General features: G+C 41.1%; 2 protein-coding genes across 3 annotated transcripts; both read right to left on the minus strand.

Moving 5' to 3' along the window:
• Positions 1–107: 107 nt before the first annotated feature.
• On the minus strand, positions 108–759 carry LOC131281560 (nucleoside diphosphate kinase 6). Its single transcript, XM_058310902.1, has 3 exons — positions 513–759; positions 295–455; positions 108–230 (listed from the first exon to the last, which is right to left on the minus strand). Exons 1-3 carry the CDS (start codon positions 710–712, stop codon positions 184–186), a joined length of 408 nt encoding a protein of 135 aa, XP_058166885.1. The 5' UTR covers positions 713–759; the 3' UTR covers positions 108–183.
• A 310-nt stretch (positions 760–1,069) lies between these two features.
• On the minus strand, positions 1,070–6,965 carry LOC131281889 (aldehyde dehydrogenase family 3 member B1). Of its 2 annotated transcripts, none has more exons than XM_058311252.1 (9): positions 6,903–6,965; positions 6,750–6,808; positions 5,965–6,367; positions 4,856–5,250; positions 4,563–4,760; positions 4,089–4,204; positions 2,340–2,475; positions 2,094–2,244; positions 1,070–1,502 (listed from the first exon to the last, which is right to left on the minus strand). In XM_058311252.1, the coding sequence occupies exons 1-9, from the start codon at positions 6,915–6,917 to the stop codon at positions 1,491–1,493; spliced, it is 1,485 nt and encodes a 494-aa protein (XP_058167235.1). In that variant the 5' UTR covers positions 6,918–6,965; the 3' UTR covers positions 1,070–1,490. The 2 variants fall into 2 exon arrangements, with proteins under 2 accessions (XP_058167235.1, XP_058167234.1); XM_058311251.1 differs by lacking the exon at positions 1,070–1,502 and adding an exon at positions 1,837–1,983.
• Positions 6,966–11,894: the final 4,929 nt, after the last annotated feature.

The following is an 11,894-nucleotide window of genomic DNA, read 5'->3' on the forward strand; positions in this document are numbered from 1 at the left end:
CGTGAACCAAGATGCGGTGAAACGTAGGTGAGTTCATACGTTTTTTTAATTTAAAGTTTCATTGCACAGATTCTCATCATTGGTAATACCAGGCGTATGATAATTATTTTAGATTATTTTATCGTTTATTTTAGCTTATACATTAGACAACATAGAAATATAAAAACTTGCTAGGGAATACCTTCAATTGAAGAAAAATTCACTCTCCTTTGCAACCGATTGTTCCGAATCTGAAATTTGAATAACATGAGTTTTCACGATGCAGCTAGAAGAGTATTTTGTGTAACTACAAACCAGAACCATGTGCAGCATTTCTGGTGTCCGAAATGCCGAAATGACTGCGAATACACTCCGGATGTGAATAAACTGCTTTCAACACTTTCGTAGGACCCATTATGTCCCTCCACCGCTGAATTGCATTTTCCCCGGATAGGAGGACAATTTCAGAAGGGCCACTAAAAAGGAAACTCAATGAAACAGCACGAACGATAGGGAAATTGGGCGTCACTAACCTGCTCATGAGAGAAACCAGACGACGAAAGAAGAACTTGTGCCGGTGTTCTTCATAAAACTGTTCCGCTTCATCTCTGGACAGTCGCATTCGTTTACTCGCCACCACTTTCAACCCATTGGTAACGAAAGCTTGCTGGATCGATTCGTATGCGATTGGATTTTTTAGGCAGTGGGGCTTTAAAATGGCCAAAGTTATCATTTTGGCAATTCTTTGTTAATGTTTCCCGGCACTGGTCACTAGCGGTCTGTTTTGTAAACACTTTTTTCTCGCTATCTGGTGATGACATAACTGGCATTTGACATTTGTCCAGAAAAATGCATTCTTGTCCTCACTTGAGAACTCACAAGATTTACAGCAACCAAGATGGATTAGGTGTCAAATTCAGATAACTATTCATATCTCCACGCAATATTATAATTGTTCTGGTAAATAAAAGATCAGTACTGCTTATTCATGAATCACCAAAATGTTTATTGCATATTACCATCAATGAAACGTTCCAAAACGATGCATTTTTACCTGTACTTTACGAGGATGTCTGATCGAGGATTTCTCGATTGTTTTAAAACTTATATCCTAGCAAAAAATTAGGTCATGCTGGTCTATTTCGTAACGTGCACTTTCGTATTACAGCTATCACCTGTTAAAAACATGACACTTTTTTCCTAATCTTGTTTGTCTTTAATAAATCTATTTTTTATCCTTCATCTTCTCATCACCAAACCCAGATACCGGCTGGAAGAGGTGCAGGAAAAAGCCCATCACATTTGTGTCGAAATGAAATAATGTTCTTAAAACTTAGTTTAAAAAAGTGAACAAAACACGACTATTGCTGCGCCACCACGTGCGCTATTTTCTGGGTGTACCGATCCACTTCTTTCCCGTTCACTCTAGTTATTCCTTGGTTGTATCAGGAATAATTAACGCTTCTTACAAACTTTGTAGTCTTGCTGCAGTGCCTGCATTTTAGTGAGGTTTAGTCGTCATCCTGAAAATAGGGAATAAAATGAGAACTGTTAGTACTCTCATAACAACTTGGGAAGTGACATTCAATCAAAATTAATTCGCTTATGATACGAAACTATTTTTTTAAAAACCTTCCCACATTGCAAGAGCATTTCGATCAAAATGGAGCTACAGTTGAAACTACACACTTAATCGTGTGTTTGTTAAACAATTTTCAACATAACTGACATGTGTGTACACATTGATGGTAATCTTTTCCTTTCAAAATGACTATGATACTTCTTTAAAATTATTTCAAAAGCACTTATTTTCCGATATACATAAAAAACGAAAGCCATCCATTTCATCAAAGATCAGCTAATACTGTATGCATCTTTTTATTGATATATACGACAAACAAGCTGCAACACTTTTCTTATGCCATGCTTCCGATCTTGTACCCATCACCATATGTTTTCTCTTGCTTATGCCCTTTAAACGTTCCAGGATCACTTTAAACGTTTCTGAAAGAGTGGAGTTACAAATAAAGCGGACATGGGAAAGTCGTAAGTTTAATGATGAGCAAAACGTAGTGCAGTTGATATGCCTGCAAATAAGCAAGTACTACATTTACCTTGAGGATAGTGCTCACTAGGAGAGTCGATGCAACGCCGATGCCGAACATCAGTAGATATGGCAAAAAGGCAGTGTTAATTCCCTGACGCTTCTTCAGCAGGGTGCTCAGGAAGGACAGCTTACTTTCCGAGTACGGTGGATACCGGGAGCTGAGGAGAGGATAGACAGAAAATCAATATAATGCATTGACCGAAGCAGTAACCTTATGCAAGATAGCAATTGTTCGCAGAAAAAAAAAACTTACGCGGCCAGTTTCTCACCGATCGGATTAAAGTCCTTCGTCAGGCAGGACTTTTTGTGTACGAACGTGTCGAACGAGTATTTGCCGTGATAGGAACCCATGCCGCTTGGCCCAACACCACCGAACGGCAATGATTCAACTGGAAGAAGAGGTTTGCATGAGCAAGTTTGAAACAAGGAAGTAATTTTGTTTGGGAATATTTTTCTAAACAAACTAAAACATTTTTTTGGTGCATTAGACTAATAGGTTAAAAACTGTTTTTGACCAAATTGAAATTGTATTGTTATGCAATGAATTTTACTGCCAATCTATTCTGTATAATCTAAAATATTTACATTCTATGGTTAAGGGTCAGTGAAAACTATGTTGAAAGCTACGCTGAAAGTTTTTCTTTCTTTTTTTAAGTTCAAGTTTTTTCGTCATAGTTCTTTGAAGAAATTGACCATTCGATCATCGCACAGCACATGGTAGAACATCATGCAAAAAGATAAAAAAAGATTCGATACCTGCTAAGTGTGTCATCGTATCATTAATGCAAATGCCACCACTGGAAGTATGTTCAATAATTTTGGCACGATCCGCCTCGTGCTCGCTAAAGATGTAAAGAGCCAGTGGTTTATCCCTGTTGGATGGTTCATTTGAGGCGTTTTTTAATTGAAATAAACAGAACTTTACTCAACAACAGAAATGTAATAGTGAACCCAAATCAGTGAATGCTAGGACACAATGGTAACAACAATGACCAAAAGCATGATAAAAGTATCGGTAAACGGAACAAGACACTTAAAACAAAACCGTATTGAAAAATGTAATGCCATTCTCGTATTACTTTGAAGTTCTTCGAATTGGGGTTTTTTTAGAAAGAGGATTTATCATCTATTTTACGTTAACATCTAACCTGCAAAATGGGTCAAAGCATCGTTTACGCAAATGCCACCACTCGAGGTGTTTACTATGATAGCATCACGGTCCTGTTCATTTTGAATAAAAATGTACAAACATAATGGTTTGTCTCTGCAAATTGAAAGAAAAGATGTAAGATTTAAAACGATAAGGTCTTTCAATATCGATGATGATGACTGCATGAAAAATGCATAAAAAAGAAGGAAGGTACTCGAACGATACTAGAAAATTCTAAGGATCAGGAAATAAATTACTTTATCGCACTCAAGCATGAAACCTTTAAGCGTACTTTTCTTGTGTTTGGTGTAAGGGTTAGTGTGTATGTATTGTATAAAATCGCATTAATTTTAATTTAACACTAGCTAACCTGCACAGTGCATGAGGGTATCGTTAACGCAAACACCTCCGCTGGTGGTATTTTCTAAAAGCGTACGTCTATCCGACTTGTTCTCACTAAAGATGTACAGGCAGAGCGGTTTATCGCTAGCGTAATACGTAATCCCAAAACCAGAAAAAACAGAAGGCAAACCACATACGATCAGCTTGGTTATGGTTGAAGGTATTTTTAAAAAGGCGAGAAAGATATAATGTGAAATACAACAAAGTTTCTGAAAACAAATATAAAAAATAGGTTAACAACCATCACCATATCCCCGGGCTATGGAACTGGGAAAACGATCAAAATACCAACACCGACCGAAAATCTAAAACATGATTCTAGTATTTGTGTACGAAGATAATAATCTAACCGTCACCAATCGAATAAGTCTAATTAGGCCAAATATAGACATATTTCTAATCGTTTTAAAGAATTTAAATGATTTGAAAAAAGGCCTTGGGCCTTCTTACCGGCATACTGCATGATCGTATCGTTCAGGCACATACTGCCCGATCGAGTACCGTTTACGAAAAGTTCTTGAATTTTGGTGTCTAGCGTGAAAATGTACATGACAAGGGGCGGTGATCTATGCGGCGCGAACAAATGTGACGGAAGAATTCGCCCCAGGTGGACAATTTTGGCGGGTTCGGCGAAGAATGTGGCATGTGTTTAAGGGAAAACGGTTGGCGATGGTGTGGTCGATGAGATGCACAGCGACACAATTTTACGGAATGTACGGAAACATGATGATGGCGAAATAGCCCCGCCGTTGCACGTCCAATCGGAAGACATGGTTTGGTGGTTGAAAACAAACAAATAAAAGACAATCAATTTACATGCAAATGGGAAAATCAATACAGTAAATGTGATGAAAATGCGGTCCCAGCGTCGTTGTCGTCGATTGCATTTACTGCATTTTCATTCCACACGGAAGTACACAATACCTGGAGTTGATAAACTTAATAGCATCGTAAGCATTGTCCACGTTTAAGATGGGCAGGATAGGTCCAAAGATTTCGTCCTGCATCACCGGATCGGTGGACTTCACATCGACCAAGATCGTCGGCGCAATGTAGCGATCTTGCAGATCTGTTTCGCCACCAATCGCCACATTAGCACCCTTCAGTAGTGATGTAAGTCGTCTGGTTTATAAAGAAGAACGTTGTGAAGGAATGTTAGTGTCTTACTACATTGCCACATAGTGCCACCTTTCTTGCACTATGGGGTCCATACTCACTGAAAGTGGTTCTGGTTAATGATGCGGCACAAATCGGGACTGTCTTTCGGGTTTGCACCGTACCACTCATTCAGCACCTTGCGGGCCTCTTCGAGGAACTGCTTCTGTACCTGCTTGCTGCACAGCACATAGTCGGGCGCTATGCACGTCTGGCCAGCGTTGATAAACTTGCCCCACAAGATGCGCCGCGTTGCGACGGCAATGTTCGCCGTACCGTCCAGATAGCATGGACTCTTGCCGCCGAGCTCTAGTGTACAGGGAGTCAGGTTTTCGCTGCACGCCTGGTGGATGATTTTACCCACCCGACCCGAACCGGTGTAGAACACATAGTCGAACTTTTCCTTCAGCAACTCGGACGTTTCCTTCGGTCCACCCGTCACCACGCGATAGCAGTCCTAAAAGGGACGGAGAAGAAAGAAACGAGAAACACCGCTCATCACAACATGTAACGACGCAATACTACGTGCGAGTGGAATGTTGTTAATTTCGCGTGCGTGAGGAAATATTGGACGAACGGGTCAGCCTTAAAAGGCGTCGAGGAAAAAACCATTCGACCAGATTGGTCAACACCAGTTAAAGCCAAAACGGACAGAAAAAGCTGCAATGCATTCATTGCAAAAAACCTATACTAAGCCGATCATGAACATTCAAGCAAAAGAAAGTTCTGTATATCGTAATCATCCTTCAATCATTGCGAAAAAAAAGTATGAAACAAAAAAAATATGTTCAATCAAGGAAACCATGCCAAGTGATGGCAACACATACACAGTTGCAATTTACCAACACTGACTAACAATTGATAATAAATTCCCGGTGGTAACTATTTGTAAACTGAACTGATAATTTAAGACTCTATAACTCATTCATAGGCTAAGCTTCTGAAGAAAATGGATACACAATTTTACAGCAGTATTTTAATTCATTTTTTTTAATTTTGGGTCTTCGCGCCCAACAGTGTGTAATGGTTGTGTCCATTTTTCATGTCACAATAATCGATTGAAATAAGCATACGAAAGCCACCTACAGCAATAAACTAATACACCTTCTTCGAATGGTGTGTTTTTGCAAAGTTTAAAAATCACGCGAAGGATCGGTAGTCGGTTACTTACCGCGTCCAAATACTTTGGCAGCATTTCGGCAATGAATTTCGCCGACGCAGGGGCCACCTCGCTCGGTTTAATGACGACGCAGTTTCCGGCGGCTATGGCCGCTGCCACCGGCACCAGCGTAAGCTGCAACGGATAGTTCCAGGCACCGATGACCAGCACTACACCGAACGGGTCCTTGTAGATGTACACGCCGTCCATCATGTTGACCAGGCTTTTGTCCGGCTTCTCCGGCTTCACCCAGTCGCGCAGGTTGTACAGCGTGTTGCGCAGGTCATTCAGGATGAACTCGATCTCCAGCAGGTGCGCTTCCTGTTTGTGCTTTCGCAGATCCGAGGCCAAAACATTCGCCATTTCGGCGGTGTTTTCCTCGTAGCATCGCTGCAGCGCTTGGAGCTGTTTGATCCTGTCAAGAGATATGAATTTTAAACAATTGCACTGGTATGAGCACCAGCATTTACACTATAACACTATATTTTCAAGCTTTTTGTCCATTTGTTTGCAAGTCATCGTCTTAATTACCTTTATTTAATGTGCAAATGAAAACCATCTTCATACGCGAATCAAGATTATGCATACACTCATGTGCTCTTATCCGAAAAATGACCAGTAAGCAACAACTTTAAAGTTTTTTTCCTCAATCTTAAAAAGTGTTTGAGTGCCAATCTATTCGCCAGTGGGAGCATGAATACATGAATCTGAGTGGGGGTACAGTAGGAGGGGTGTTGGGCGAAGTTTGACTAATCATAACGCGCACGTTGTTCATGAAACCCGCCACACAGACCTACCTGAACTCCACGTTTCGTGTCTTGCCACTGTTGAATGAAGCTCGCAGCTGTTGAACAACCTACGGGTGAGATTGCGAGACGAAAGGGGACATTAGTAAAGATCAAATGTGGTGGCAGCATCCACCGCGCACTGAAATTTTATGGAGTACGTACGTCTGAGTAACTCATGTTGGAATAATTCCGCACGGCGGTTGTATCTGCAAAGAAGAATTAGTTAAAAACAATCAATTTCCGTACCGATATGCCCTATGGCCGTGCAAACAAAAAACCAGTTCCAAGAGTTACAACACAACCAATGTTTCCCCCGCAGTGGGGGGTTCATTGAGGAACGCGATTTGTATCCCGGGACACGCAGCATCGACGTGCGAAAGACAGAAAATCGATTTGTGCGTTGTGCAACGTCGAAAGCAGTTACTGTTGGAACATGAAAATAAGTAGGCACGTCTTAGCAATATTGACCCTTTTTCATAATGAACATCTAGCTTCATTATACGAAGTTCTTACTTCTAAGTTTCTACCGAAGGAATCACAAAGCTATGAGATTAGTTGTTAGCAACACAACCGAGTTAAGTTAAATAAAAACCAATAACACAACACTCTGCTTTGGGATAGCGATGTTGCTGGGATGTACACATTTTCACTGCAAATCAAAACAGTAAATACGATACAGCACCGGTTGATATTCGTGGCATAAAAGGATGAATCTTTAGCGTGCCAGTACCTTCTACTGCTGCTGCTTCCAAACAACAACCGGACGAGAAGCGAATCTTCCTAACAGTCTGTTGGAGACCTCCTTTTCCACTTTCGATACCCTAGTTTCGTACCGGGGTTTGTTTTGTTTGAAATGTCAAAACAACCTGGACCTGGTTTATTGGACGGTTCGCGCTCCGACGGAACGCACACAGAGAACATTGCGGCTTTGAAGATAGAAAAAAACAACGGCAAACAACACAGGTAGCGACGCTAATTTGTCCAATAAACACTTACACAAAACTGGGGGATGCTGCATTACAAGATACAAACGATTTTTTTAGCAACTGTGTCCACATGTAGCCACTACACATGTAGCATTCACCGGGACGCTGTTTCGGCAGTGTTGTCCTTTGAAATACTTTAGTAACGTTCCGTAACGGTTACTCTCTGTAAGCCGTTATCAAACTATTCTCACGTGCTTTATCCCATTTAAGCTGGCCTTACTATTTTCAACACTTTTCCGGAACAATGTGATGTACTAGCAAAAGTAGGATGAAATTTGGTTAACCGGAGGTAGGTGCTGCACCACGAGCCTCTACGGAGATGCGAAACGTAGATTTGTCTACGGAAGATCACTTATCCCCTCCCTCCCCCTACCCCTCTGGTTAATAAAAAAAAAGAAAGGGGTTTAAGCGCATGATGAGGCAAAATTTTGGTAATCTCTCCTCACAACTTCACCCCACTCTGCCGGAGTCGATACGGTAGACAGAAGAAGGAGGATGTATGTACATTTAAGTACCTGGCGCATTAATCTGTGGTGTGTTGGGTAACCCGAGCTCATAACACTACCCCCACAGCGAATACAATCGGTACCAGGCATACGCTTCTCATTATTAACATCCTGCAATTAATATATTGGTAGTGGTAAGCATAAACCCAGGAATTTCAACAATAATCGACGGAAAATTTGTTCTGTTAAAAAAAGGTTAAATCTGGTGCCGTAATCCATAACCATTGCTGCGACTTCATTCGCAAATGTATCCAAGGGTCATACACACTCGCGTCATCTTCTAAAGGCGGCGGCTTTGCATGAGCATACGCTAAATGACACTGAACGTCGCAATGCCATGATGGTGTAGATTTTTGACTACTAATTAGTTTTCTATTTTTTACACATCGCTGATCAGGACCGTGCCTGGTTTGGATACCCCCGTGGCTTTTCGGTGACTTTCTATAATATCACGCGTGTGCATCATTAACGAAACTTTTCAGCACTGAGGCGAAAGTTTCTTAGGTTTTAAACATAAGCAAATGGAAGGTAGTATTTTAAAGAAATATATTTCATGTAGTGTGTTAGCGAGTCACGTATCGTGAATAGTTTGAAGTAGATTCTATTTTGTCTCCTCTCAAGCCCAAGAAAAAATCATACAAACACAACAACAAAAATGGCAAATGCAAACATAAAGGTGCTTAGTCATGCTTCTTCCTTTGGTAGCAAACAAAAACAGGAATAACGATCGGTACTTTGCGTTACATTAATGGGTACAAAGTACAACAAAGTTCACCCAGAATGATGAACTTTATTAGGATGAAACAGATTATCATTTCCCTGCAAACATTTGAACATTCTATTGAAAAGAAAAACTGAGACCAATTTCAGTTTAGTGTACAACGGCAAGTCACATATGACAAGTGCAGCTAATTGCAAAAAGGGCATGCGTATTCGTTGCAAATAAATGTGCATAAAGTGCCGGTTCCAATGGCCAATAAAACCTGTTTCGCGACGGACCAGTTTTGAAATTACTGCCTTTGCTTGGCTTGTTCGAGAACACAGCAAGAAGTGTTATATACGTATTCATTCTCTCCGTTTTACTCTACGCCAAAGGTCGATGTTTCATCGCCATCTACTGATAACGAGAGTATGGTCTTAGTTGCCGGTGTTCCGTATGTTTTCTGTTAACAAGTTCTGTAAATTCGTTGAAATTCGTATTGTAATCAAAGAGTAAACATTTATCTACTTATTATCGGAAAAGGAAAAAAGAAAGCATATTCGATTGCATTTTGATCTTTTGATGATGAATGAATCTTTGCTCCACAATCCTAGGTATAGGCGATCCGAGTAAATAGAGTTTTAATTGCTAACTGCTTAAAATGTCTTTCAAAAAAACGTTGCATTGTAGAACACGTATTGCTGGCTGAAATTTGACCAAGCTCGTAAAACAGCTTTGGCACGATGAGTAGACCGATTTTCTTTCATCGGAATCGTCACTGGAGTCCACAGGTCACAGGTCCCATCGGTGCGATACTTTATCGGGTATGGTTTCTTTTTTGAAGTGAAAAACAACACTTATCCATGTTCAGTCGGCTAAGGAGCTTTGTATCACGGTTATCAGCGATTAATGAGAATAAAAGATAGGATTTAAACGAAATGTTACTAAGCCGCAAGATAAGATAAACAATTGCACTTCCATGCAATGACAAGCATAACACGCGAAGCAAACGAAAAACGGTGACCATTCTTTTAAACCGAAGGTCAACCGTTGGCTTTCGTTTTTTATTTCGGATGGTCCACTTGTTTTGGTACTTCATTCATACGCGTTCTTCAACGTAATGATTAGTCCCGTTACACTACCCCATTCGATTGCAACTTCGTTCAAGGAGAAGGACGGACCACGGTCAAAGTTCTTCACGAAGCCAACGAAAAAAAAACTGCTTCCACATTAAATTCACCCCAAAAAATCACAAACGTATTTACGATCGCCACTCAAACACACTTACAAGTGCAGTACCACACGTCCTTCAAGAGAAAAACGAATCGAACGGATCGAGCCAAATAGAAAAAGAGCGAGGCGGGAGTGAATTTATGTATTGTAATCGATGACAGCACTTTTCCTCGCTTCATGCACCGGCATGGTCATCATCCGGGGGCCGTCCTGTTCTCGCAAACGTGGCAAATACCGAGGCACTGTTGTCGAACTTTGCTTTCCTTCGATTGCTGGAGTCGAAAACTGAAAGTAAGTGCGCAAGTACGCCCTAGTACGGCGGTACGCAGGTTACTTAATCTCCACACACATGCTCGCTGGCCCCAAGCACTGCTGTTGTTCAATGCTATACTCACTGTATATGAACCGGTCTTTGCTCATAAAGACGTTCCTTTGACGGTTTATTTTATTGCATCAAAAGGTGCACAGTTACCCGCCAACAAAGCTGGCCAGTAGGCGTGTGGTTATATGCGGCGTTATAACATTTAAGAAAAGTCAGATAAATAGCTTCCTTTGTAAACTACTGGAACTATCTGTAGATTTCGTTAATCAGTACATGACATCACAAATGAGCACAAACTGTGCATACACGTACGACACGTATCAAACGGTGATTACAGTAACTGAACAACACACAACGGGCGGGTATGGACAAATTGAAGCATACATGGGGAGCCCCACCACAGAGTTGACGATGAGGCAGAAGCCACCCCGAATGTGTAGATTAACTAACCTCAAGCGACAAATTAAAAAAACACTCTCACACGCACACACAGGGACACGGGAAGTCACGAAGAAACCTCTGGGATGCACGTCACGCTGTTACAACGCTTCTGCTTCTGTTCCAGTGAACGCCCGGAAAGAGACTGACCGCGGTTCCGCGCCGGGAGTGAAATGAAAAACCGTAACCGATTTCGTCGAACAGGGCGCACACCACACGGCGTACTTGCGTATACAGCCAAACGATTGAAGCGCGTGTACGGACAAAGTACGCGACCCGCGCAATTGTACTCATACGCCGTGCGCAATTAGTATGAGTGTAGCACAGAGCAAGAAGACAATTGTACAGAAAGAGAGTGCAGCACGACCAGCAAAAGATCTTTTACTTGGCGTTGGAGCCCCCTGCCTTCCTGTCGAATATTGTGTGGATGAACATATGGCGGCGATTGAGGGTTTGGTTCAAGCTTGCGCAACAATATGGTTCCGAGATCAGTGTGCCAGCACGCGGGAAGAAAGCAAACAAAGCGGAGGGCGAACATTCTACCAAACAGCGATAACTGGAACACAAAAAAATATTGGCAATGGTTTCCTTGAATGATTAACTGTAAAGTAATATATTCTTGCAGAGAAATCCATTTTACGGTATGCACTAACATCGGTTGGTGGTGGTTTTAAACCAAACTTTACTTTCACTACTTCTTTAAAGTTTTACTTTATTCGTAATCGAGCAGCTCGTCACCAATATTAATAAATTATTAAAGAAACTAATTGCGTTTTTTTATCTTGATCAATTTTACGCTTATACAACTACGGGACCTCAGATGGTTACTCCATTGTTTATTCCAATTTGAATATTTTTCATTGCACTTTAGCACTTTTCAAACCCAGAAAAATTACAGTACTTAAAATAAAATTAGAGTATTTACAACATTATACTCGTTAAGAAAAATATACGTATGAGAAAACAGTC

The sequence above is a fragment of the Anopheles ziemanni genome, chromosome 2, assembly GCF_943734765.1.
Source record: "Anopheles ziemanni chromosome 2, idAnoZiCoDA_A2_x.2, whole genome shotgun sequence".
NCBI lineage: Eukaryota > Metazoa > Arthropoda > Insecta > Diptera > Culicidae > Anopheles > Anopheles ziemanni.

Coding starts and splice junctions, on each gene's coding strand:
- LOC131281560 (XM_058310902.1), bottom strand. CDS start 712: ATGATAACTTTGGCCATTTTAAAGCCCCACTGCCTAAAAAATCCAATC. Junction 456..512: donor CTGGTTTCTCTCATGAGCAG/GTTAGTGACGCC, acceptor TTTCCTTTTTAG/TGGCCCTTCTGAAATTGTCC. Junction 231..294: donor AAATGCTGCACATGGTTCTG/GTTTGTAGTTAC, acceptor TTCAAATTTCAG/ATTCGGAACAATCGGTTGCA.
- LOC131281889 (XM_058311251.1), bottom strand. Junction 6,368..6,749: donor ACACGAAACGTGGAGTTCAG/GTAGGTCTGTGT, acceptor ATCTCTTGACAG/GATCAAACAGCTCCAAGCGC. Junction 2,245..2,339: donor ATCGGTGAGAAACTGGCCGC/GTAAGTTTTTTT, acceptor TCCTCTCCTCAG/CTCCCGGTATCCACCGTACT.